Here is a 21,226-nt window from a genome sequence, read left to right as displayed (position 1 = left end):
AAAAGCATCTTTGCAGAACTGGTTTTCCCTTAGTAGTGCAATTAAAATCCGTTCCCTTAGTGCATAGTTACAACTAGGATTGCTCAGAGTTCTCTCAGAGCAGCCCTGCTCACTATATCCATCAATGCACTCCTAAACCAGGCAGTTCTGTGGAGCTGCTGTCACTGTTTCTGGTTGAAGTGTTAATCTTCCTGGAGGGAAGCTACTCCATCATGGGACTCTTTTTGCTTGGCAGGCAGAATTTCCGAACCACCGCTACTTATTGGAGCAGTTGATGGGGATTTCCACACTAAATCCTAGGCTTGTTCAATTTCTGTGGTGTTTTTATGCTGAGGTTCTGCTGGAGTCAGGGGGGCTTTGGTATATGCATAGGTGCAGTGAAAAAAAGCCTAGTTAAATGTAAGAGTGTCTCCTAAGTTGAAAGCTTATATATTAAAATGCCTTATTACTACAGACCAGCTTACATCATCCTAATAGTTACCATCTTGTTAAAGTCCTCATGCAGGTTTGTCGACTTATTTTTATTTATCAGTTGGGAACCGTTCTTCTGGCTGCAAAGGTGCAGAAAAACTTTGCTTTTTAGAAAATCAGAGATGCCAGAGCCTGATGGCTTGCTCTTCCTTTCAGGGTCATGCTGCAGATGTTTTCGAGGCCTACACTCAGCTCCTGACAGAGATGGTACTGCGCCTGCCCTACCAGATCAAGAAGATTGCAGACACAAACTCCCGCATTCCACCTCCTATCTTTGATCACTCCTGGTTTTACTTTTTGTCTGAGGTAAGTGAGAATGTGATACGCTTACAGGTTTTAACAAAAATGTTACCTTTCATGGGAGAGATGAGCTATTGTAGGATGGATCTCAGACCCACCTCTGATTTTTTTTTTTTTTTCCTCCCCCTTGAAAGAAGGTGAACTCTCAGCTTTGTTTTATTCCTGTTGAACAGGAATCTATAGGAAAGCATATGTGAAAAATAAGATTGCTATTGCTTTTTGTACCTCAGTGTTTGCTGCCAGAAAACTCGAATAGAAAACTTTCTCTGAGATGGTACAATGTATTGGCTGTTGGTACTTAATTTACTCCTTAATAAAGAAATGAGTAAGATATTTGGAGTATATCTTTTCAGTTCCTTTGGCTGTATAGTTTCCTACTTGAGGTAACAGCTTATCTTACATTTGCACAAGTTTCGGGAAGGATTTCTTAATTAAGCTCAACTAGCTTTTTGTTTGACAAAGAATGGTTTTCAGAAGCAGTTTCATAATTGCACAGCTTGGGATGCAGCAGTGTTGCTGTGCAGTGTTTCTTCTGCCTGTGACTTGCTTTTACAAGTGACTTTACAATACCTTAAAGCTGACGGATTCATTAATGCATCTCTCGTATCTTTTCTTTTTGTAAGAAAACACACCATATTTTTGTTGGCGCAGGTTGCCTCCTGGTGAGTTCACAGTGCTGATGTTGTAGGCTTTTCTTTCTCTAGTACCTGATGATCCAGCAGACTCCGTTCGTGCGCCGCCAAGTCCGCAAGCTTTTGCTCTTTATCTGCGGATCAAAGGATAAATACCGTCAGCTCAGAGACCTTCACACCTTGGACTCTCACGTTCGTGGAATCAAAAAGCTCCTGGAAGAGCAAGGCATTTTCCTTCGTGCCAGCGTGGTCACAGCAAGTTCAGGCTCTGCCCTGCAGTACGATACATTGATCAGCTTGGTAAGGAAAAGTGTGCCGCTGTACTAGGAAAAAGCGTACGTTGCATTTGTGTAAGGTGTCAATAATAGAAATATTGACGTGGTGTTTAATCCTGTCCCGTTGTGCCTTTCAGATGGAACATTTAAAGGCTTGTGCAGAGATTGCCACACAGCGAACAGTAAACTGGCAGAAATTCTGCATTAAAGATGACTGTGAGTTGTTTCTCTGAGAGTATTTGAGGGAGCAGAGGGGATGCATTACGTGTTCTGGTTTGAATTGAGACTTCTCAGATGGGGAAGCCCAGCAGAGAAGGGGACGCAGCTGAGAGTTTTGAGTAGGACTGAGCTGTTTCCAGTATTAATTATCACAGTGCTCTATTTGCATCTGTTCCTTGGCTAAAGAATGCAATATGGTGTAATGGGTCACTTACAAGAACAGGAATAGGAGATCTACGTTCTCTTGCTTGTGCTGCTGCTGTTCTAGTGTGTAATTTGGGATGAAACACAATACCTTGCGGTACCCAAATGTTAGTGTAGGGACAGGAAGGTTCTGTGAGTTTGTGGGATAGTCCTTGTCATGTTCAAATGTTTTTTTTGTTTTGGGCTGGGGGTTTTTTTTTTGGGGGGGTTGCTTCTTTTTTTAATTCAGGCTTCAAAGATTTTCTTCTTTTCTCTGCAGCGGTTCTCTATTTCCTCCTTCAAGTCAGCTTCCTAGTAGATGAAGGAGTGTCGCCAGTTCTCCTGCAGCTGCTGTCTTGTGCTCTGTGTGGCAGCAAAGTTCTGTCTGTGGCTTCATCCGCTGTATCATCAAGCACCTCTTCCACCTCTGCTCCTGCAGCATCAGGCTCCGGGCAGCCAGCAGCACAGAGCAAATCCTCCACTAAAAAGAGCAAGAAAGAAGAAAAGGAAAAGGAGCGAGAGGGTGAGCTGCAGCTGTGCCCTATTCTGTGGTGGTTTTAGGAATGAAGTCTGCTCCTCTCAGCCTTTCTTATTCTATTTAGAGAGAGCTGCTTGCTTCTCATTGTGATAAATACCGCTGTTGTGAAAGGGTCATGAATCGTGGCAAGGGCACTTGCAGACTACAGAGCAATTAGGAGAGAAGAGCTGTTTTACCATATGTAGGTTGGAGAGGGGCAAAGGCAAAGCAGTATGCCTTAAAAGTTGGGGTTGAAATTAAGCGCTGAGTACATCCCAAACCCACTATGAATATTTATTAACTAGAGTGGACTTTAAGTTGTCTATCCGAGTGATGAAGTAGCTTCCACCTAACTTGCCTATCCTGGGTTGTAGGAGGTTGAAATGCTCCTGGGGATTAAACCAAGTACTGGAGATGCACAACCAGTTAGCTCTGCTCTTCAATGATTACGTTCAGACTTGTTGCCTCTGACTTGTAAACTATGTTGGAGCCAGGGCTGCTGCTTAATGGATATCCAAAGTCCTGGGAAAGTAATTAAGCTTTCCTATAAAAGTCATGGGTATAAATTTTCTCTGTGAGTCTATTCACTGTCCCATGGTTGATCCTTTTCATTTTATCAGGATGTGTAGCACATTTCTCACGTCCTTACTGGCACATATTCCAGCGGTTTTCTTCTGCGTTAGTCAGGAGTACTAGGTTATACTTTTTGGAAAGAGAAAGGAACGTTAAACTTGCTTGTTGCCTGAAACACAGTAATTTGTCCCCATTATCCTCAGTCCATGATCTATAACATACGAAGCTAGCCTGCCTGTGAGGTACTCCATTCATCTGCTTAAGTCTGTATTTCTTCTGCCACTCGGTGTCCCCTAGGTGAGAGCTCGGGCAGCCAGGAAGATCAGCTGTGTACCGCTCTGGTGAACCAGTTGAACAAGTTTGCTGATAAGGAGACCCTCATTCAGTTCCTGCGGTGCTTCTTACTGGAGTCCAACTCGTCCTCCGTGAGATGGCAGGCCCACTGCCTCGCGCTCCACATCTACAGGTGAGCTGGGAGGGAGTCTCTGACCTCGTTCTTCTTAGCAAGTCTCAGCTCAGTTATGGAGAGCTCTGTCCTTGGGTAGGAGTTAATGCTTGAGCCCCCGTCCTGAAGGATGTGGAAGCTTGCAGATGATTGCATCCCTTTGAATTGTTCACACTATTTTGCAGTCATTGGGGCTGGAAGTAGAAGTTGTGACTTATTCGTTACTGATCAACTTATCTGCAAGAAGAATTTTATTTCTGTCTGCAGAATCTGGCTCCTCACATCTACAGCAGGAGGTATTTGTGGGCAAGTGAATTGCTGAGGCAGATGCAGACTCGTACAGTTAAAATGTTGGGAGTTAGGTAGGGAAAGGCACACTTCAGGGTGCGGAACTCCTTCAGGACTCTATTCAGTTGTCGCAAGACAGCATTTTTCATTTCAGAGAGTGCAGGAAGACTGCTGGTGGCCAGAAGAGATGAGATTTAACTCTGTGAACTCTGATGTATATAGCAAGATAATAGTTTCCAAGTTTGGTGAACCATAGCACGTATCTTCCTCTTGAATAAGATAGCGTGCCAAACAGTCTATATAGCTGTCTTTACAAGCCTAATTGATCTGTAATCCATTCAACAGGAACTCTAACAAGTCTCAGCAAGAATTACTGTTGGATCTCATGTGGTCAATCTGGCCAGAACTTCCAGCCTATGGAAGAAAGGCTGCCCAGTTTGTAGATCTCCTGGGATACTTCTCTCTGAAAACACAGCAGACTGAGAAAAAGGTACAGTGAATAGGAGGTGCAGCATCCCAGGTCCTGCTGCTGCCTCTGAGTTATGTTAGTGCTCATTTATGATACAGCTGGGACAGATTTTCTGTCAAAAGGGCTTCTGGTGACTTTTTTAGGTTGCTCCCAGAAATTGAATGTTAAAAAAGGCAGGGTCCTTAAAAAGATTGGGAACTGTGGATTTTTTGTTTTCTTGTTTTGGTTGGTTTGTTGGATTTTTTTTTTTTTTATTTAGAAGAAAACTACTTTCCCACAGGAAGCCTTTGTGGGAAAATACATTTATTTGCTAGCTCTAATTTATAGATTTTTGATATTAGAGCTCCTAGAAATCTTTTGTAACCATGACTTTTGAACAAAGGAAGTGGTAGGATTTCTTAGGGGACCAGTGGGATTCAAAACAGAAAATTTAGACACATGGATACTTGCATGTGTGTGTTTTAAGAGCTGGGAATGCCTTACGAATCTTGGCAGGCATTTGCAGTGACTGGCTGACAAATAGCACTGTTATTGTGGCAAAGGTCTAATTTTAGGATCTATTACATTCCTGGGCAATGATTTAACCACATAAATTCCTGTGGGTATGGTGTGTGCATCTGCTAGGGGACCTGGAACACCACAAGATGAGAAATCTTTATGTCTTTGTAGCAATAAAAAAAAAAAAAAAAAAGTTGAGAAGACAGTGTTTTTTCCTAATTGTGTTTCAGTTGAAGGAATACTCCCAAAAGGCCGTGGAGATCCTCCGGACTCAAAACCACATCCTTACCAACCACCCTAACTCCAACATTTACAAGTGAGTTACTTCTGACTTCGATCCGTTTCACTAAAGAGCTTTTTCAGCAGACGAGCTGCGATCCCCAGGGGAATACACAATTCTTAGAATATGGTGGTGGAGGAAGGACCCCTACCGAGACCGCGTGCTTGCTGCAGCTGGTCTCTGGAGAACAGCAGATTCCTTTCTGCCGTCTGAAAAACATGACATTCTATGTGCCACCAGCAGTTGTTTGGCTTTAGCTTTTTTGCTTTCTTTTTCAGTAAATGTTACAAAATACTAGGAGCAATTGGAGAATATAGACGTGCAGAATTAAGCGTTATGTTCTTAGTCATACTGTGGCAGTTAATAATTGTACTAAAATGCTGTCTAGTGAAAAACACTAATTTTCAATGCGCTTTACATTGTGACGCTTCTGTTACTAAATCTGGGACTGGGGACTACAAGCAAACTAAAACTATTCTGATAGAACAGCTTGTGTTTAAAACATAGTGAGTGCCAAATTACGTATGTCAAATGTTTTTCCCCTCATTCCAGCACGCTGTCTGGGCTGGTGGAATTTGATGGCTACTACCTGGAGAGCGATCCTTGCCTTGTCTGCAACAATCCAGAGGTGCCCTTCTGTGTAAGTAACTCCCGTTCTTAAACCCTTCCCTGTTATAGGGATCAGCTGTTTACAGCAGCGTGATTTACTGTTTCTGAGGTTTTTTGGGATGTAATCATATAGGCAGTGTGTCCTTGTTTTGGTTTTCTCAGTACATCAAGCTTTCCTCCATTAAAGTGGACACGCGGTATACTACCACCCAGCAAGTGGTGAAGCTAATTGGCAGCCACACCATCAGCAAAGTGACGGTGAAGATAGGAGACCTGAAACGAACCAAAATGGTGCGAACCATCAACCTCTATTACAACAACAGGACAGTACAAGCCATAGTGGAGCTGAAAAACAAGTAAGTTCATTCATGTTTTCTGTGTGTGAATCTCTGAATTTGACATTACGATTTCTGGTGAGGTGCCTGGCTTCTTATTTTAGCTAACATTCCCACACTGGGTGGGATTCTGAATCTCCTACAATAAACTGTTGAAGAAAAGATCCAAATTTCACCCAAAAGCTTGAGATATGCCTGTAAAATTTGTATACACAAACTCTGTCCAGGCTCAGTTTTAAGCACATAACTTAATTGGGTGGAAACCGATCTTAATACCAAGAGCACCTCCTGGAGAAATTGACTCGGAAAGGGATTTGGACCTTGCAGCATGTCCAGAAATGCAGAAGGCGTTAACATGACTGGTTTGAAGCCGTATAGTAGAATTAAAATTCGAAGTTAGATGGCCTAACTCTTGGCTGCTGCTTTACCCATGAAAAATGGCTCCTTTTCAATACATTGCTCAGTCTGGAGCCAGTTCTGCTTATATGCTTTCCCTTCTTACTTCTTGAGATGTTCTCACCAGCATCAGATCTCTTTGGCTTAGGGATTAATCTGTGCCTGCCGCTTATTGCTTATTTGAAGTCTTAATCCTCTGTGACATCACAAGTGGCTGCTGTGGAGAGGATTATGATGTCACAAAGAGAGGATTCTGACTTCAGGTTGAGAATAAGCAGTGGGAGCAGATGAGATCTTTAGAAATAAATATCCTGTTTTCATGCAAATGTCCTTACTAATAAAAAAACGGAGGTGAAAATCCCTAGAAAATGTCTGTAGAATTAAAGTTTTTCCATGAGGCATCAACAGCTCTTTAATCCTAAACAGTCTCTCTCTATGAAGAGGATAAAGGCTTAAAATGTATTTCTGGCTACATATCATGTCAATACAGAAGCTAAGGAAACGAATCCTAGAACTGCTCTCCATTCATCCCACTTAAAGTAGATTTGGAGCCGAGACGGTTGCGTTTGGCTTTCTCTTTGTACGTGGGCAGGGAGGGTACTTCCCCACTGAAAAGCCACGCCGCTTTCTTTCCTTTTCCCAGGCCGGCTCGTTGGCACAAAGCTAAAAAAGTCCAGCTGACCCCAGGCCAGACGGAGGTGAAGATTGATTTGCCACTGCCCATTGTGGCTTCAAACCTGATGATTGAATTTGCAGATTTCTATGAGAATTACCAGGCTTCCACGGAGACCCTGCAGTGCCCCCGGTGTAGCGCATCCGTCCCAGCCAACCCGGGGGTGTGCGGGAACTGCGGCGAAAACGTGTACCAGTGCCACAAGTGCAGGTACGTCATCCTCCTTCCTCCCCACGGAGCCAGTGCCAGGGGTTTACAGAGCCCTTGTGCTGTTGCCCAAGTTGGATGTTCAACAAAATTCCCTGCTATTTAAATACACGATTCTAGTTAATACAACCGCACAATCAAATTAGTCGAGAAGTATAAAACAGGCTTACAGGGATTTAATGTTAATACAGGCTAACAAAGGAAACCTGATTTGACAATGCTGAAAGAACACAGAAGTTTCAGATCAAGCCCTCAGAAGTTTAAAAAAGAAAATTCCCAGGAGGAGGTTATTTTTGGCCTGCCTATTCAAGGGCGCATGAGGCTGAAGTTCAATTATACAGTTGCAGGGGGGTTTCCCCACGGGATCCATGACTTAGCGTGCAGGACGGACAGTGCTCGCTTGTCTGTTCAGAGCTTTTGTTGTACTCTGCTCATTCAGAGCAGAGCTCAGGGCATAATTTACTGTGCGCTATTCAGGCTTTCACTACAGTATTATAAATCCTTCTCTTTTGTGAGTTTTGTCTCTTTATCTGATATCTCTTTTCCTCTTGTTGTTGTCCCATATTCGTCTCTAATCCTCATGGGATTCAAGGTGTTTAGCAGATTCTTTGCGTAGATCAGCTGATTACTGGTATAATGAAAGGTTTCCGTATCCCTTCTTGAATTGAGGGAGCTAGAAATCGGTTCGTGTCGTGCTACTCTAGGCTGCAACAGGATAATAAGTATGCTGTAGCTAGTCCCACTGCAACTGGGTAAAGAGTGAAAGCTATTGAAAGCCTAGACCTTACCAACCAAAATGGTTTCTTTTTATCTGTGTTCTTGCAAAGGGCACAGTGCCCTAGTCTGACGTCCTACTGGGAATTACTGTAGTTAAAGTCGAATTGTTAGGAACAAATTCACATCTGTTTCTGCTTTTTCCAGCCAGAATGTGGCACTGCTTCTGTAAGGATTTTTTTTTAAATTTTTTTTTTTTATTGCCTGATTTGTAGGGTTTGATTCTCACGTATTTAATTAGTGGCTTCCTCAGGGGAGTTTGGTAGGTCAGACGTTTTAAGGGCCATCCTTCTCTTTTACCTACTGAGTCCATTCAGAGCTTGCTTCACTGCCTCGGTTACCTTGATAAAGCTCAGCTGCATTCCTTGACCTTTCTGGCTTGCCTTGCAGATCCATTAATTACGACGAGAAAGATCCTTTCCTTTGCAATGCCTGTGGGTTCTGTAAATATGCTCGTTTTGACTTCATGTTGTATGCCAAGCCTTGCTGTGCAGTGGATCCCATAGAAAATGAAGAGGATCGAAAGAAGGTGAGACTAATAGCAGATTCATTAATGAAATGCTGTATCTCTTAGCCAGGTCAACAGTGTAGGGACATCAGAGGTCCATTCCTCTTGGGAGTAACATGAAAAGCAGTGCTCCTTCAAGGCTTCTCACTGACTAATGCATTCCTAATTTACCGTCGTGCTCCACCAAATAAGTAATTCTTCAAAAGACATAATTCAGTGCTTTATTTACAAACCAGCTATCTAGCACTGCATTTCTTTGCCTTGCTGAACAAAGGGGTGAATTTGGGTTGTACCGTGTGCTTCACCAGCCCATCTGAGGAGCCCTGCTAGTGAATGAAGAACCCGTTGCACTACGTGGCCTGTCCCAAAGGATAAGTCTGCTGAGGATAGTGTCAGCAGGGTGGTGTTTGTGGCAGAAGCAGGGTGCAGGATCACCATTTTTTTTTTTTTTTTTGCCAGAGAAAGGCAAAAGAGACAGAAGACTTGGACATTGGTGTTCTGTAGAATTAAAAATGGTGTCTGAGCATAAAATGAGTTTCCTTTTTTATTCTTAGGCAGTAACAAATATCAACGCTCTCCTGGACAAGGCTGACAGAGTGTATCACCAGCTAATGGGACACCGACCACAGCTGGAAAACCTTCTGTGTAAGGTGAATGAGGCGGCTCCAGAAAAGCCACAGGTAACGAGGGACAGAGGGATCTTTCCCAGAACTCTAGGCTGGTGAGACACTGGCCTCTGTACTGCCAAGAACAACTAAAGGTCTTTGCCTCAGATGCTGTTGAGTAGTTATTTTTGTGCGTAGCCTCCATATGTGATTCCTTCTTGTTTTCCCCTCTGTTCCAGGATGAATCTGGTAGTAGTGGAGGGATAAGTTCTACCTCAGCTAGTGTGAATAGATACATACTTCAGTTAGCCCAGGAGTACTGTGGTGACTGCAAGAACTCTTTTGACGAACTTTCCAAAATCATCCAGGTATGATGTGCTTTGGTTTGAATTTGGGTCATGTGCTTCCTCCTGTCACCAGATACGGTGCATGTCAGAAATATAAGTAAGATGTTACCATTCTGCGATTAATTGTATCATTAACAATAGGTGATCAGCTGTGTATTTTCAGGGACGTAACAAAATAATAATTTCTAAAAGCTATGTTTACCATTAATACTATATATTTGTGACATTTTCAGTGTTACATTGCATGTAATGTAGACAACAAGCCTTTAAACAGGGCAGGTAACTGGAGTTAGGCTGATATTTCTGATGGATTTCCCAAGTCTGCCATTAACATGAAGGATTTCAGGTTTTGAGATACTTGGTTAAAAATGTTTCTTCATGAAATATACAGTGAAAATAACCTGTGAATGGGATTAGCAATTACGTGCTGCCACACAATTCCACAACTTTCATTTCTCCTTTTCTGCGTTTCCAGAAAGTGTTTGCCTCTCGAAAAGAACTCCTGGAATACGATCTCCAACAGAGAGAGGCAGCAACGAAGTCCTCACGAACCACAGTCCAACCCACGTTTACTGCCAGCCAGTACCGTGCCTTGTCTGTTTTAGGCTGCGGCCACACATCATCAACTAAATGCTATGGCTGTGCCTCAGCCGTCACCGAACACTGCATAACATTGCTTCGGGCTTTGGCGACCAACTCTGCCATCAGGCATATCCTTGTGTCCCAGGGCCTTATCCGAGAGCTCTTTGACTACAACTTGCGCCGGGGCGCAGCCACCATGCGGGAGGAGGTCCGTCAGCTCATGTGCCTTCTGACCAGGTTAGATCTGATTCGGTATTTGCAGCCCTCCAACTTCCAGCGAGCTCTGGGAAGCCGCGTGCTTGTATATACACGATCAGAAAGGAGTAGCTTTATAGGGGAGATATCTTACATCAAACTGTAGACTAACTGCTTGTATATTTGTTATCAACTAAGCTGAAATCCCAGGAGCTTTTGGTATTTAGTAAGAGCACAGCATAACAGTGTTCTCTTTTTTCCTTCTGGAATTAGGGACAATCCAGAGGCCACGCAACAAATGAATGACTTAATCATTGGGAAGGTTTCTGCAGCTCTGAAGGGACACTGGGCAAATCCAGACCTGGTGAGAGACTCCAGTGCTTTCCTATTTCTTTTTTCTGCCCCTCTGCAACTGCTGGTGTATTCTAATCATTGCATCTTCTCTCTTACCATGATCTATGTGTAATATGGAAGGCATTTGTGTCTTGCTAGGAATTAAGATAAATGTTAGAGGAAAGCACAGAATTATGTGATTAGGTGTATGCCTAAGTTTCCTCAGGCAGTTCTGCCTGTCTTGGCTGTTGCTTGCGGCTCTCAAATAAGTTACCAGTCATCCCAAGTGAGCATGGGATTAAATTTACTTAGATCCATGTGTTTTGAACCTGTATTTTTTAAATATCAGAAGGCAAAAAGGACTGCTGCGTCACCATGACTTCTTAAAGCTTTGAACGTGTCTGTGTTACAGGCTAGCAGCCTCCAGTATGAAATGTTGCTGCTGACAGATTCCATCTCGAAGGAAGACAGCTGCTGGGAGCTCCGACTACGCTGTGGTGAGTTCAAACGACTAGTGTGAAAGCTTTATTTTAAAATGCTGTGCCCAGGTCCATGCACTATAGCAAGATTTTTAAGGAAGGGAACTGACACTGACTCAGGTGACTTGTGGTTAGGGTTAAAAATGGAGTTAGCACCAGATGGCTTTGTGTTGGGGTAGCGCGTTTCTTGAAATAAGAGTGCTGAGCAATAGAAAGATGGAGGTGTAAAGGGAAGGATAGCAAGACTCTCTTACTGTAATAGAAAATAATTGTTTTCCATCCATGGTTGGATGAGAATGTAGTAGTTTTGCTTGAGGATGTGAGATCTTACCTAGCTCTGAACACTCGTAACATGCTGTGTAGAGCTGTGGAGGTGTCCTATCTGCAGATCTTACAGTGGAAGGGAAATTTATGTCTGTCTTTCAGCTCTCAGCCTCTTTCTAATGGCAGTGAACATTAAGACTCCAGTGGTTGTTGAAAACATCACCCTCATGTGCCTGCGCATTCTTCAAAAGCTGATCAAGCCGCCTGCTCCAACCAGCAAGAAAAACAAGGTAGTGCCTTAGATGCTGAGCAAAGCATCTGAAAACTTGCTGATTAAAGTCTGGTACAGTGATCTTAGTGATTAATAACTTTGTGAGGAAGCCAGGGCTTGCTTTTCCTGGTCACGATCACAAATCCTGTGACCTTTGTCTTTGCAAATTGCTTTCTATTTTTTTTACTCTTCTTTGGTGGCTTTGACCACTACTATTCAAAACAGGGCTTTGGTTTTTTCCCCTCAGATTTGGGGCATGGGGAAAGAGGTATTTCAAAGCTACGACTTGGTTATCTTGGGCAGGCTTTTAGTGCTTTCAACAGCTTTGTAGAATCAAGTACTTAAACGTGGTAGAATCAAGTCCCTTTTGACTCCTTTGACTCCTATTTTTAAATACAGAGCTACAGTTCTGGTAAAAATTATATTGATTGGCTGCTCCTTGATTGCCATTTAGAATACCATTTGCAAGAAGGTATGTTTCTGCTTTGGTCTAGCTATCTGACAATCACAGATGGATGTCAAAGATTTGGGTTTACTGATAAACCCAAAGATGGGTTTACTGATATTTCAGTAGGAACTGGAATGAGGCGTCTCTCTTAGATTAGCCTACAGGAGTTACTCTTAAGGGAACAGGCTGCAGCTTTCTGAAGAGTCATAGAGCTTTTTTGTTTATTAGGATGTGCCTGTGGATGCTCTCACCACTGTGAAGCCTTACAGCAATGAAATCCATGCGCAAGCTCAGCTGTGGCTCAAGAGGGACCCCAAAGCATCATACGAAGCTTGGAAAAAGTGCCTCCCTGCCAGAGGTAGTCCTGTGCTTTTAACTTTGTGCAATTTTGTGAAGGAACATGTATGTCCTTCCATGTTTAATAAGGAACATACTTCTATAGAGTTGTGTTGGCTTCTGTCACGTGACATCTGATACTGTCTTCACACTTAACTGTGTAGTCCTTAGAGATTGTAGCACTGACTTTTCTAGGCTGTGTTGCTCAAACCTTGAGCAGAAAATGCACTGTGCCTGAAGATAATCAGGAGAATGTAAAAAATGAAACTTGTTGCCTATTTAAAATGATACCAGCCAACTGAAAAGCTGATTGAATTCCCTGAGAGGCTGTGGGAATTGCATCTGGCTTGGAAGTGAACATAGCTCCACACAGAAGTGAAAACGGCAGCAGAAAGATATGAGAAGCTGCTCAGCTTCTCAGCTGGAGTTTGGAAAAAATACAATGGCAGTTTACAGTTAATAGCTGCTGACAGTTCTTCTGAGCTGCATTCAATATTGCAGGTATAGATGCCAATGGGAAATCTCCCAGCAAAGCTGAGCTTCACCAGCTCTACTTGTCAGAAAAATATGTCTGGAAATGGAAACAGTTCATGAGTCGCCGTGGGAAGAGAACTTGCCCTCTGGATCTCAAGCTGGGACACAACAATTGGCTGCGACAGGTAAACGTGGGTGAAAACTCTAGTGCGATGCACTGGACGGAGTTAACAGATATTATTGGCAGTTTGCAGCATTTTACGCGCTTCACAGACGATCTTTAATTGCTACGGTGCCCCTGCTTGTCTACTTAGCTGCATTTTGACTACTGAATTTTCATAGGTCCTGGGCAAAAGGTTTTCTTCTCATGTGTGTGGATGAGTATGTTGCCTACATGGTGCATTGTTTAAACATTTTGGTGGCGAGCAAAGTAGGCGTTCTCACAGAGTCAAGTGTTTGGAGGAACAAGAGCGCGCTGCCACCAGGTCACCAAACTGTCCTAGTGTATGTTGTGCCCTTTTGTAAGATATCGCTAGTTAATCTGTGCACATCAGATGATACCATCTTTTAATGCTCTTGCCTTAGGTGCTGTTTACTCCTGCCACTCAAGCTGCAAGGCAGGCTGCGTGTACTATTGTGGAAGCTCTGGCTACCATCCCCAGCCGAAAGCAGCAGGTCCTTGATCTCTTGACGAGGTATTTCCGTGTTGCCACACTTGGCAGCTCCAGGATTATTTTTCTTGAATTCCCATGAGAATGTCTCCCTTCTTCCAACTTTTCTCACACCTCTCCCTTGCATACCTCTGGTTCCCAGGTCTTTTTGGGCTGGATTCTAAAACTTAATTAGCTGGGATGCTATAGTTTTAGGAAGACCTTTCTTTTTTTGCTGTCTGGCAATAAGCTATTGCAGTTCTGTGCTTTTTCCAGAAGTAAGCAGATGGCGTTCAGCTGCGAGGACAACATTTTCCTTGCCTCTTAGACAGCAAAATAATAGGGTGAACTCTCTTCCAACTCCTGTGGCATAACTTACGCCAGTTGATGCTAGTAGCACAGTTGGGGAACTCCTTTTTGGGACAAAATACCACTTTAGCCATCAAGTAATAAATACCAGTTATGCTGTTAGCTAGGAGGACAACAGGAAGGATAGATTTCTGGAGGCTTTTTCTTTCTTTCCATGGCGTCCTTAAGCTTTGAATACCTCGTTACTGCAAAGTGGTTCTCAGCGTGTGTTTCTCTTTACTAGCTACTTGGATGAGCTGAGCATTGCTGGCGAGTGTGCCGCCGAGTACCTGGCACTGTATCAGAAACTCATCAAACCGGCCCACTGGAAGGTCTACCTGGCAGCCAGGGGGGTTCTGCCCTACATTGGCAGCCTCATCACTAAGGTATGGACTCGTCTGGAGGAACTAGTTTGGCTTTTTTGCTTTGAAACCTTCGTCTCTTCGTTCAGCGCCCTTGCCGGGTTTGTGAAGTTCATGCTTTCACGTCTCTGAACAGAAGGAGCTGCAGTGGTTTTAGCCCCAGCTAAAGCTGGCTGGTACACGTCAATGACCTGCTCTGGGGGCAGCTATGCTAAGGGGTATAAATACTGCTACTGTCTTGGCACCGGGTCCAGGTTGGAAGCTGTCTCAGCTGCCAGACTGGACTCCAAAAGCCCTTAACAACAAGGGAGGATTAGGTGTGCTACCATTCCTTGAGTGTGAATTACAGCCTGTTGGAGAAGCAGCACATTTAAGTCAGAGTGTTAGGTCTTAGGAGTTTGCCGTGGTGATCCCTGGTGTGCTCCAAAGAGGCAGATGACCCTCTCTGTATTAATGGTGGCCTTGAGCCCGTCACAGAGGGCCACTAGAGCAAAGCAGTGGTACTAGCCGTGAGGTAGATGTAGGGAGGAAATGAGGAGAGTGTTTGGGGTAGTTTTTTCTCTCCTCTCCGTTTCCTCCCCATTTCTGCGCTGTATTCTTGATTTCTCTGTGGCTGGCTTGGTTTCTTTGTTCTTTCGCGCTCTGTGCTCGCACACAGATCAGTGTGTTAGACACTCACCAGCTAGTCCTCACCAACACTGCAGTTTGTTGTCCTAATGGGCTTGTTAATTATTTTCAGGAAATAGCTCGTTTACTTGCCTTGGAGGAAGCAACGCTCAGCACTGATTTGCAGCAGGGATATGCCTTGAAGAGTCTCACAGGTATTTGGTGGCATTGACACAAGTCCTGTAGTGGGATTACGGATGGGGTGATCGGATGGGGTGATCGTTGCTCTGTAACAGCATGTAGCAGAATTTCAAAGAGATGCGATTCAGTGGTTTACAATTGTTGGCACTGGATTTTTGCCATCAATTTAGCACTTAATCCCTAAATAGATTTTTTCCGTATTTTTTTGTGGTCAGTTTTAGTTTTTAGTTACCCGAACTGTGGTAATGCATCATGAGCAAACTTAGTCTTATCACTTTTCTTCTCCATTTCTTAATTACATTTATTGTACAGTATAATTCCCAGAACTATTGCTGATTTATTCCTACCTACTTGTTCTATGGTAGCTTTTTTTCCTGAATGTTCTAGGGCATGCTTTTTTCAAAAACTTGTTGGAAATGGAAGTACATCATTAGCTAGCTCATTCTTTTTCATATCCTCTTCCATGGAGCACCTCTGCTACGAGGACAGGCTGAGAGAGTTGGGATTGTTCAGCCTGGAGAAAAGGTGGCTCTGGGGAGATCTAATTGTGGCTTACCAGTACCCAAAGGGGCCTACAGGAAAGATGGGGAGGGACTGTTTATCAGGGAGTGTAGTGACAGGACAAGGGGTAATGGGTTCAAGCTGAAGGCGGGTCGATTTAGATCAGATGTTAGAAAGAAATTCTTTACTGTTAGAGTGGTGGGTCACTGGCACAGGTTGCCCAGAGAAGCTGTGGATGCCCCATCCCTGGAAGTGTTTAAGACCAGGTTGGATGAGGCTTTGGGCAACCTGGTCTAGTGGAGGGTGTCCCTGCCCGCAGCAGGGGGGGTTGAAACTAGATGATCTTTAAGGTCCCTTCCAACCCAAACCATTCTGTGATTCTATGTTCTTCAGAAATTAGTGGACTAATTCGTAAAGCCTAGCTTCTTGCAAGAAAAAGCATGTTGATATGTCATGGGAAAAAATCCAAGTGTTCGCTGATTCTTTACTATAGGAGTGACCAATTTGGTGATGTAACTGCTAAGTCCTGTACCACACTTGCTGTCACATCATCACGACTAGCTTAAATATTAGAAGGGGAGAAGTCATCTGTTTCTGAAATATCTTCTTGTGACAGAAAAATGTCAAAAAGTGCAGAGCTCTGTATTGAGCACTTAGAAAGCTCCTCACACCCTTTCCTCTTGCCCTCACTGTGGTCCCATGTGGGATGATTCACAGGGCAGCTCTCGCAGGCCAGGGGTTTTGCCTCCAACCATTCAGTTGGTAGAAGTGAGCTTTAAACCGCAGACTGACAATGGGAGTTGTAACAAGCCATTTCATTGTGCTGCTTTTATGATATTGTGCCCTGTTTGCTGGCCACATGAAATTTAGAGCTAACAAATCACTCTCTCCCCCACTTGCTGACTGTCTCATTGCTTTCTAGGTCTTCTCTCTTCCTTCGTGGAGGTGGAGTCCATCAAACGACACTTCAAAAGCCGCCTGGTGGGTACAGTCCTGAATGGTTACCTGTGTTTGAGGAAGTTAGTGGTACAGAGGACAAAGCTGATCGATGAAACCCAGGACATGCTGCTGGAGATGCTAGAAGATATGACAACAGGTAAAACCACCTTGGTCCCATAAATCCAGAATCTGGGGCAACTAAGATGAAAAAGCAGATAGTTAGAGCCGCACAAAGGACCTCTTTCTAAGAGACTACTATAGTGAGAGGGTTTTTTATGGCTTGGACCTTCCGATATTTCCTTTTGGCACAGAAAAGGTAAATAATATTCCTGGAGTCGTCTCTTATTTTCCGGGAATTTAAACCTCCTCCTTTTTACGGGATTGTTTTACTGCAGCCAACTATGTGAAGGGTTTTCCTAGTAAACATAACCTTTCATATTTTAAGTAGTGGATATGCAAAAGAAGAGGGCACCAAAGTATGGTGCTTATTGCAGAAGGATTTATTGGGTATGCTGAGTTAAAACGAAACCTGTAAAACTGACTCCTGTGTCTTTTTTAATACTTCCGTTTCTTGGCAGGCACAGAATCCGAAACCAAAGCATTTATGGCGGTGTGTATAGAGACTGCAAAACGTTACAGCCTTGATGACTACAGGACTCCAGTCTTCATCTTTGAGAGACTATGCAGTATTATCTATCCTGTAAGTATACAAGTGGCTGTAGCATCGCTTATAAAATCAGACTTCTTAGATAGTTGCTGGCATTTTGGCAAAAACCTAATAGTGTCTACAGTAATGATTTAATATTAGCCAGTGTAGAACTGTTAGTAATATTGTATCCCGTTTTGGGGTATTAGTATTCGTGTTCCCTGCTGTGGCATGCTCTGCGCAAAAAACCCAGAACCGGGTAGTGTTGTTTCATGCTGAGGAATTTGCTTACTAAACGATAACAGCCATTCTCTAAATGCCACATGTGTGGCAATGTACGGCAGGACAAAAGGACTGAAGGTTTAGGGACGTCCTGTCACTTACTAACGTAAAAATGCAGGAGTGGGAGCGTGGTAAGGGGAAAACTTACTCACTCTGTCTCTGCTGCTGTTCTTTAGGAAGAGAATGAAGTGACCGAGTTCTTTGTAACTCTGGAGAAAGATCCCCAGCAGGAAGACTTCTTACAGGGCAGAATGCCAGGAAATCCCTACAGCAGTAATGAGCCTGGCATCGGGCCACTCATGAGGGACATCAAGAACAAAATCTGTCAGGACTGTGACCTGGTGGCTCTGCTGGAGGATGACAGTGGAATGGAGGTGAGAATGCACAAGTGTGGATTTCCTGGACGCCCTTTCCAGGCAGCTGATGATTGCTAGAGTGGTGATGCAATGTAGGCTGCTTCTTGACTTTTTATTTTCTCCCTTTCAGCTTTTGGTGAACAATAAGATCATCAGTTTGGATCTGCCTGTGGCTGAGGTCTACAAGAAAGTGTGGTGTCCCACGAATGAGGTTTGTGTTAGCTTTATATATGTTAACAGCACAAAGCCCCTGTCCTTAATACTAGCAAAAAAATGGGAGGAAAAGTAAAAATCACACGAGTCAAGATTTATTTTCTGGCATATAACTTCTTGGCTATAATGGGTCAGCACCTTTTTGTGCTTCCTTAGGATAGACCGTTACTCAATTCTGCAACGTAAGTGATTTAAAAGCACATAATGCTGACCCAGGTGAGTGTATTGAACTTACCCCTGTAGCGTATCAGATATGTGAACTGTCTTCCTGAATAACAAATTCAGTTACATTCCTTTGGGGAAATTGCTGAACTTTGTGTCGCTGCCTTTCAAAGCGTATTTCACACTCCATCTGCACATGACAGTTTAATGCATGTGCACAGACAGGGACACCAGATTGCTCCATCAATCTGCGCTTCAGAGATGAACCCAAGTTATTTATGCAGAGAGCGCATCCAACATTTCTCCGTATTACTTTGCGCTTCTGCTCTTATGCTTTTCATGTAGGGATCTCAAGAACTGGACAGATTTCCTTCTCCCAGTTTGCTCTTGGTAGTGTGTATTGCCTGTTTTTCCGATGAAGAAATGGACCCAACAGTCTTAAGGGACCGGTCCACCGCATCACAGTAAGCTTGTTCCAGAGGTGGATATGGTCCCGAACAAGCTCTTCCCTTCCTTTTCTTGTAGCCACTAAAATAAACTCCCATTGAGAAGGAATCCAGCAGACTAAAGCTTGCCCATTATGAATATGTTCTTTAAAGGCACTGCTAGTAGCACTTGAAATCATAGAAGATGACCAATTTGCCCAACACTTTTTGTTCATTCCTCATTTACTCTTGGGTTGCAGTCACCTTTTCCTGAAACCATTTGTTTGCTATGCTCGTGGGGAAGAATTTGAACAAAACACCTGTCATCATCATCTGTGATACGGGGAATGGTTCTCATCAAGCTTTATTTAAGTAAAAAGCCTTCTGTACTGCAAGATCAAACCCCAAGCTAGGTGCCAGGGATAATTTTTTAGTGAGGTACCAACTTGGGTAGGGAAGTGAGGTGCTGGTCTTAATCTGTGAATTCTAATTTGAACTCTGATGAAGTTACTGAGGGAAGTCATCGCGTGTGCTGCCCCAGCCTGCCTGCCCACTGCTTGGAGCAGGGCGATGCCGTTCCCGTGAGGTGCCAAGCTGTAGCCGACGTGTGGCTCTCCCAGGATGCGGTGCTGATGGTGAAAGGCAGAGTTTGCTCAGCGTTACTGTCGATGAACAGCTTTCATCTGTCTTCCTTTGTGTGCACCTCCGCAAAGCGCTTCTGGAGCTGCAGCTCACGTTCCCTAGGAAATAGACAGGCACACAAGAACGCAACCTCGGGCCCCTTTTTGTTTCCCTTGTCTCTCGCTGGCTTTTTTTTGTTCATCTGCCATTTTACCAGGGCCCCTGTGGTGTTAATTGCTGGTCTCTAGCGTGGCCTTTGAACAGATCTTCCCCCCGGGGCTTTCCCTGCGCTTATGTATTTGCTGTGACATTAAGCACTGCTTATTCCACATTAGGCTTAGTGCGCTCTCTGACAGGTTTTCTCTCGCAAGGTCTCCTGCTCCCAAATCTGGGATTTTTTCTTTTCGGCTTTTTATTCAGACCTGTGGATTAAAATGGAAAGTGTAGTGATATGCTGTCGGTATTTCCAGCTGGAAATGCATCTGGAAAACTAGCCCTTTCCCAGGGTAAAAGCACAGCTCGTGCTTCAGTGGGTTTGACTGTATCATTTTAGTAATGTACTGTCTTACAGAAAGCTCATTAAATTGCCTTTTACTCCTCCTCTTCCATTTTCCATCACTGCAGATTTTATCTGTTTGAAAGCACTCATCCAATTAGCCTCTCCTGCTTCGTTTACTGGGCTTTGCCTGATCCCTGTGTTTCCCAGGTATGCTGTGCAATACCCTTGGAGGGAAAGGGTGCTGTGGAAAGCGGGCGTTTCTCTGTAGATGAACACGTTTTGCTTGGCTAGATCTTTCACTGGTGCTAAAGGAAACTGTTGGAGAAGATATAAGAAGGAAGAGACTGTTTAATCCCAGCCTGTCCATCTAATTGGCAATGCTCGGAAAAGGTGGAGACACCAACAGATGAGTTATCGATGTTTTTGCAGGTGGTGGCTTTACTGTTGTTTTTAATTCATCTCAGTAAGGGGAGAACGAGGGAGTGTTACCATCCACAGTCAAAACAGTGCAAAGGAGAACTGAGGCTGGAGTGCCAGTTACACACTGTAACGAGAACCAGACTCGTATATACGTGTCCACAGAGGTATAGGTAATATAACGCTCTCCTCTCTTGCAGGGGGAGCCGATGAGGATCATTTACCGCATGCGAGGGTTACTGGGAGATGCAACTGAAGAATTCATCGAGTCTCTCGATTCCACTACTGGTAATGCACTTGTCTCCTGAAAGCTAGGATTAGATTTGAAACCTGAGGTTTGCTGCCGAGCAATGACACTATTATCCTTACAGCAGTGAGCTTAAAGCTGATTGACGTTGCTTTTGCTGCATTTACCTGCTTCACCTAGAGTGGAGGAGGATTTTAACAACCCTTGAAGTCTATACTTTAAATTTGAACACTTGCATGGCACAGGAACTGTTCTGCCTGGCCCTTCTTTGTAGTCCTGCTCATAATTCTTTTCAAATTCGATACAGTTGAACTTGCTTGACTTGAACCGCTGGTAAATGTGTCCTACTGTACTCTCCATTTTTGCTTCACTGTTGTGTCCTGCGGGCTGCAGAAGCTTGCCATATTGTGGCTGCTTCCTCTCTTCACAATCTGTGTCTGTCCTGTAGATGAAGAGGAGGATGAGGAAGAAGTTTATAAGATGGCAGGTGTCATGGCCCAGTGTGGAGGCTTGGAGTGCATGCTCAACAGACTGACTGGAATCAAGGACTTCAAACAAGGCCGGCACCTTTTAACCGTGAGTCTCAGCTTCTCTTCTTAGGGGTCAAGAGTTACATGATGGAAAATGCCACAAACCTTAGTGAAGTTTAGTTTAAGTGTTGGAGCAGAGGTTTCAATTCACTGATTAATGGAAACCTGAGAAATTCCTTCTTTCCCTTTCCTGTTCCTCTTGGTAACAATTCTTTACAAAGACTTTGAGTGTGTA

At 43.8% G+C, this 21,226-nt stretch overlaps 1 protein-coding gene across 6 annotated transcripts in view; it reads left to right on the top strand.

The window, feature by feature from the left end:
• UBR4 (ubiquitin protein ligase E3 component n-recognin 4) overlaps nucleotides 1–21,226 on the top strand; it is a 78,668-nt gene that overhangs the window by 43,363 nt on the left and 14,079 nt on the right. For all 6 annotated transcript variants that reach the window (XR_008580076.1, XM_054849287.1, XM_054849286.1 and 3 more), the window contains 28 exons: nucleotides 628–777; nucleotides 1,476–1,703; nucleotides 1,816–1,894; nucleotides 2,361–2,603; nucleotides 3,468–3,636; nucleotides 4,249–4,393; nucleotides 5,101–5,186; nucleotides 5,703–5,790; nucleotides 5,922–6,115; nucleotides 7,134–7,373; nucleotides 8,535–8,673; nucleotides 9,207–9,332; nucleotides 9,497–9,625; nucleotides 10,080–10,423; nucleotides 10,655–10,745; nucleotides 11,127–11,211; nucleotides 11,620–11,747; nucleotides 12,405–12,534; nucleotides 13,014–13,171; nucleotides 13,572–13,681; nucleotides 14,229–14,370; nucleotides 15,086–15,167; nucleotides 16,577–16,750; nucleotides 17,172–17,293; nucleotides 17,698–17,895; nucleotides 18,008–18,088; nucleotides 20,415–20,502; nucleotides 20,910–21,037. Coding sequence is in view for 5 of the 6 variants with exons in the window: in XM_054849287.1 (XP_054705262.1) it covers nucleotides 628–777; nucleotides 1,476–1,703; nucleotides 1,816–1,894; nucleotides 2,361–2,603; nucleotides 3,468–3,636; nucleotides 4,249–4,393; nucleotides 5,101–5,186; nucleotides 5,703–5,790; nucleotides 5,922–6,115; nucleotides 7,134–7,373; nucleotides 8,535–8,673; nucleotides 9,207–9,332; nucleotides 9,497–9,625; nucleotides 10,080–10,423; nucleotides 10,655–10,745; nucleotides 11,127–11,211; nucleotides 11,620–11,747; nucleotides 12,405–12,534; nucleotides 13,014–13,171; nucleotides 13,572–13,681; nucleotides 14,229–14,370; nucleotides 15,086–15,167; nucleotides 16,577–16,750; nucleotides 17,172–17,293; nucleotides 17,698–17,895; nucleotides 18,008–18,088; nucleotides 20,415–20,502; nucleotides 20,910–21,037 (4,077 nt within the window). In the remaining variant the exon portion in view is untranslated. The remainder of the gene's footprint in view (nucleotides 1–627; nucleotides 778–1,475; nucleotides 1,704–1,815; nucleotides 1,895–2,360; nucleotides 2,604–3,467; nucleotides 3,637–4,248; nucleotides 4,394–5,100; nucleotides 5,187–5,702; nucleotides 5,791–5,921; nucleotides 6,116–7,133; nucleotides 7,374–8,534; nucleotides 8,674–9,206; nucleotides 9,333–9,496; nucleotides 9,626–10,079; nucleotides 10,424–10,654; nucleotides 10,746–11,126; nucleotides 11,212–11,619; nucleotides 11,748–12,404; nucleotides 12,535–13,013; nucleotides 13,172–13,571; nucleotides 13,682–14,228; nucleotides 14,371–15,085; nucleotides 15,168–16,576; nucleotides 16,751–17,171; nucleotides 17,294–17,697; nucleotides 17,896–18,007; nucleotides 18,089–20,414; nucleotides 20,503–20,909; nucleotides 21,038–21,226) is intronic.

Source organism: Grus americana, chromosome 21 (genome assembly GCF_028858705.1).
Source record: "Grus americana isolate bGruAme1 chromosome 21, bGruAme1.mat, whole genome shotgun sequence".
Lineage (NCBI taxonomy): Eukaryota > Metazoa > Chordata > Aves > Gruiformes > Gruidae > Grus > Grus americana.
Note: the sequence above shows the minus strand (reverse complement) of the source record. Positions and strands in the feature narration are given on the sequence as shown.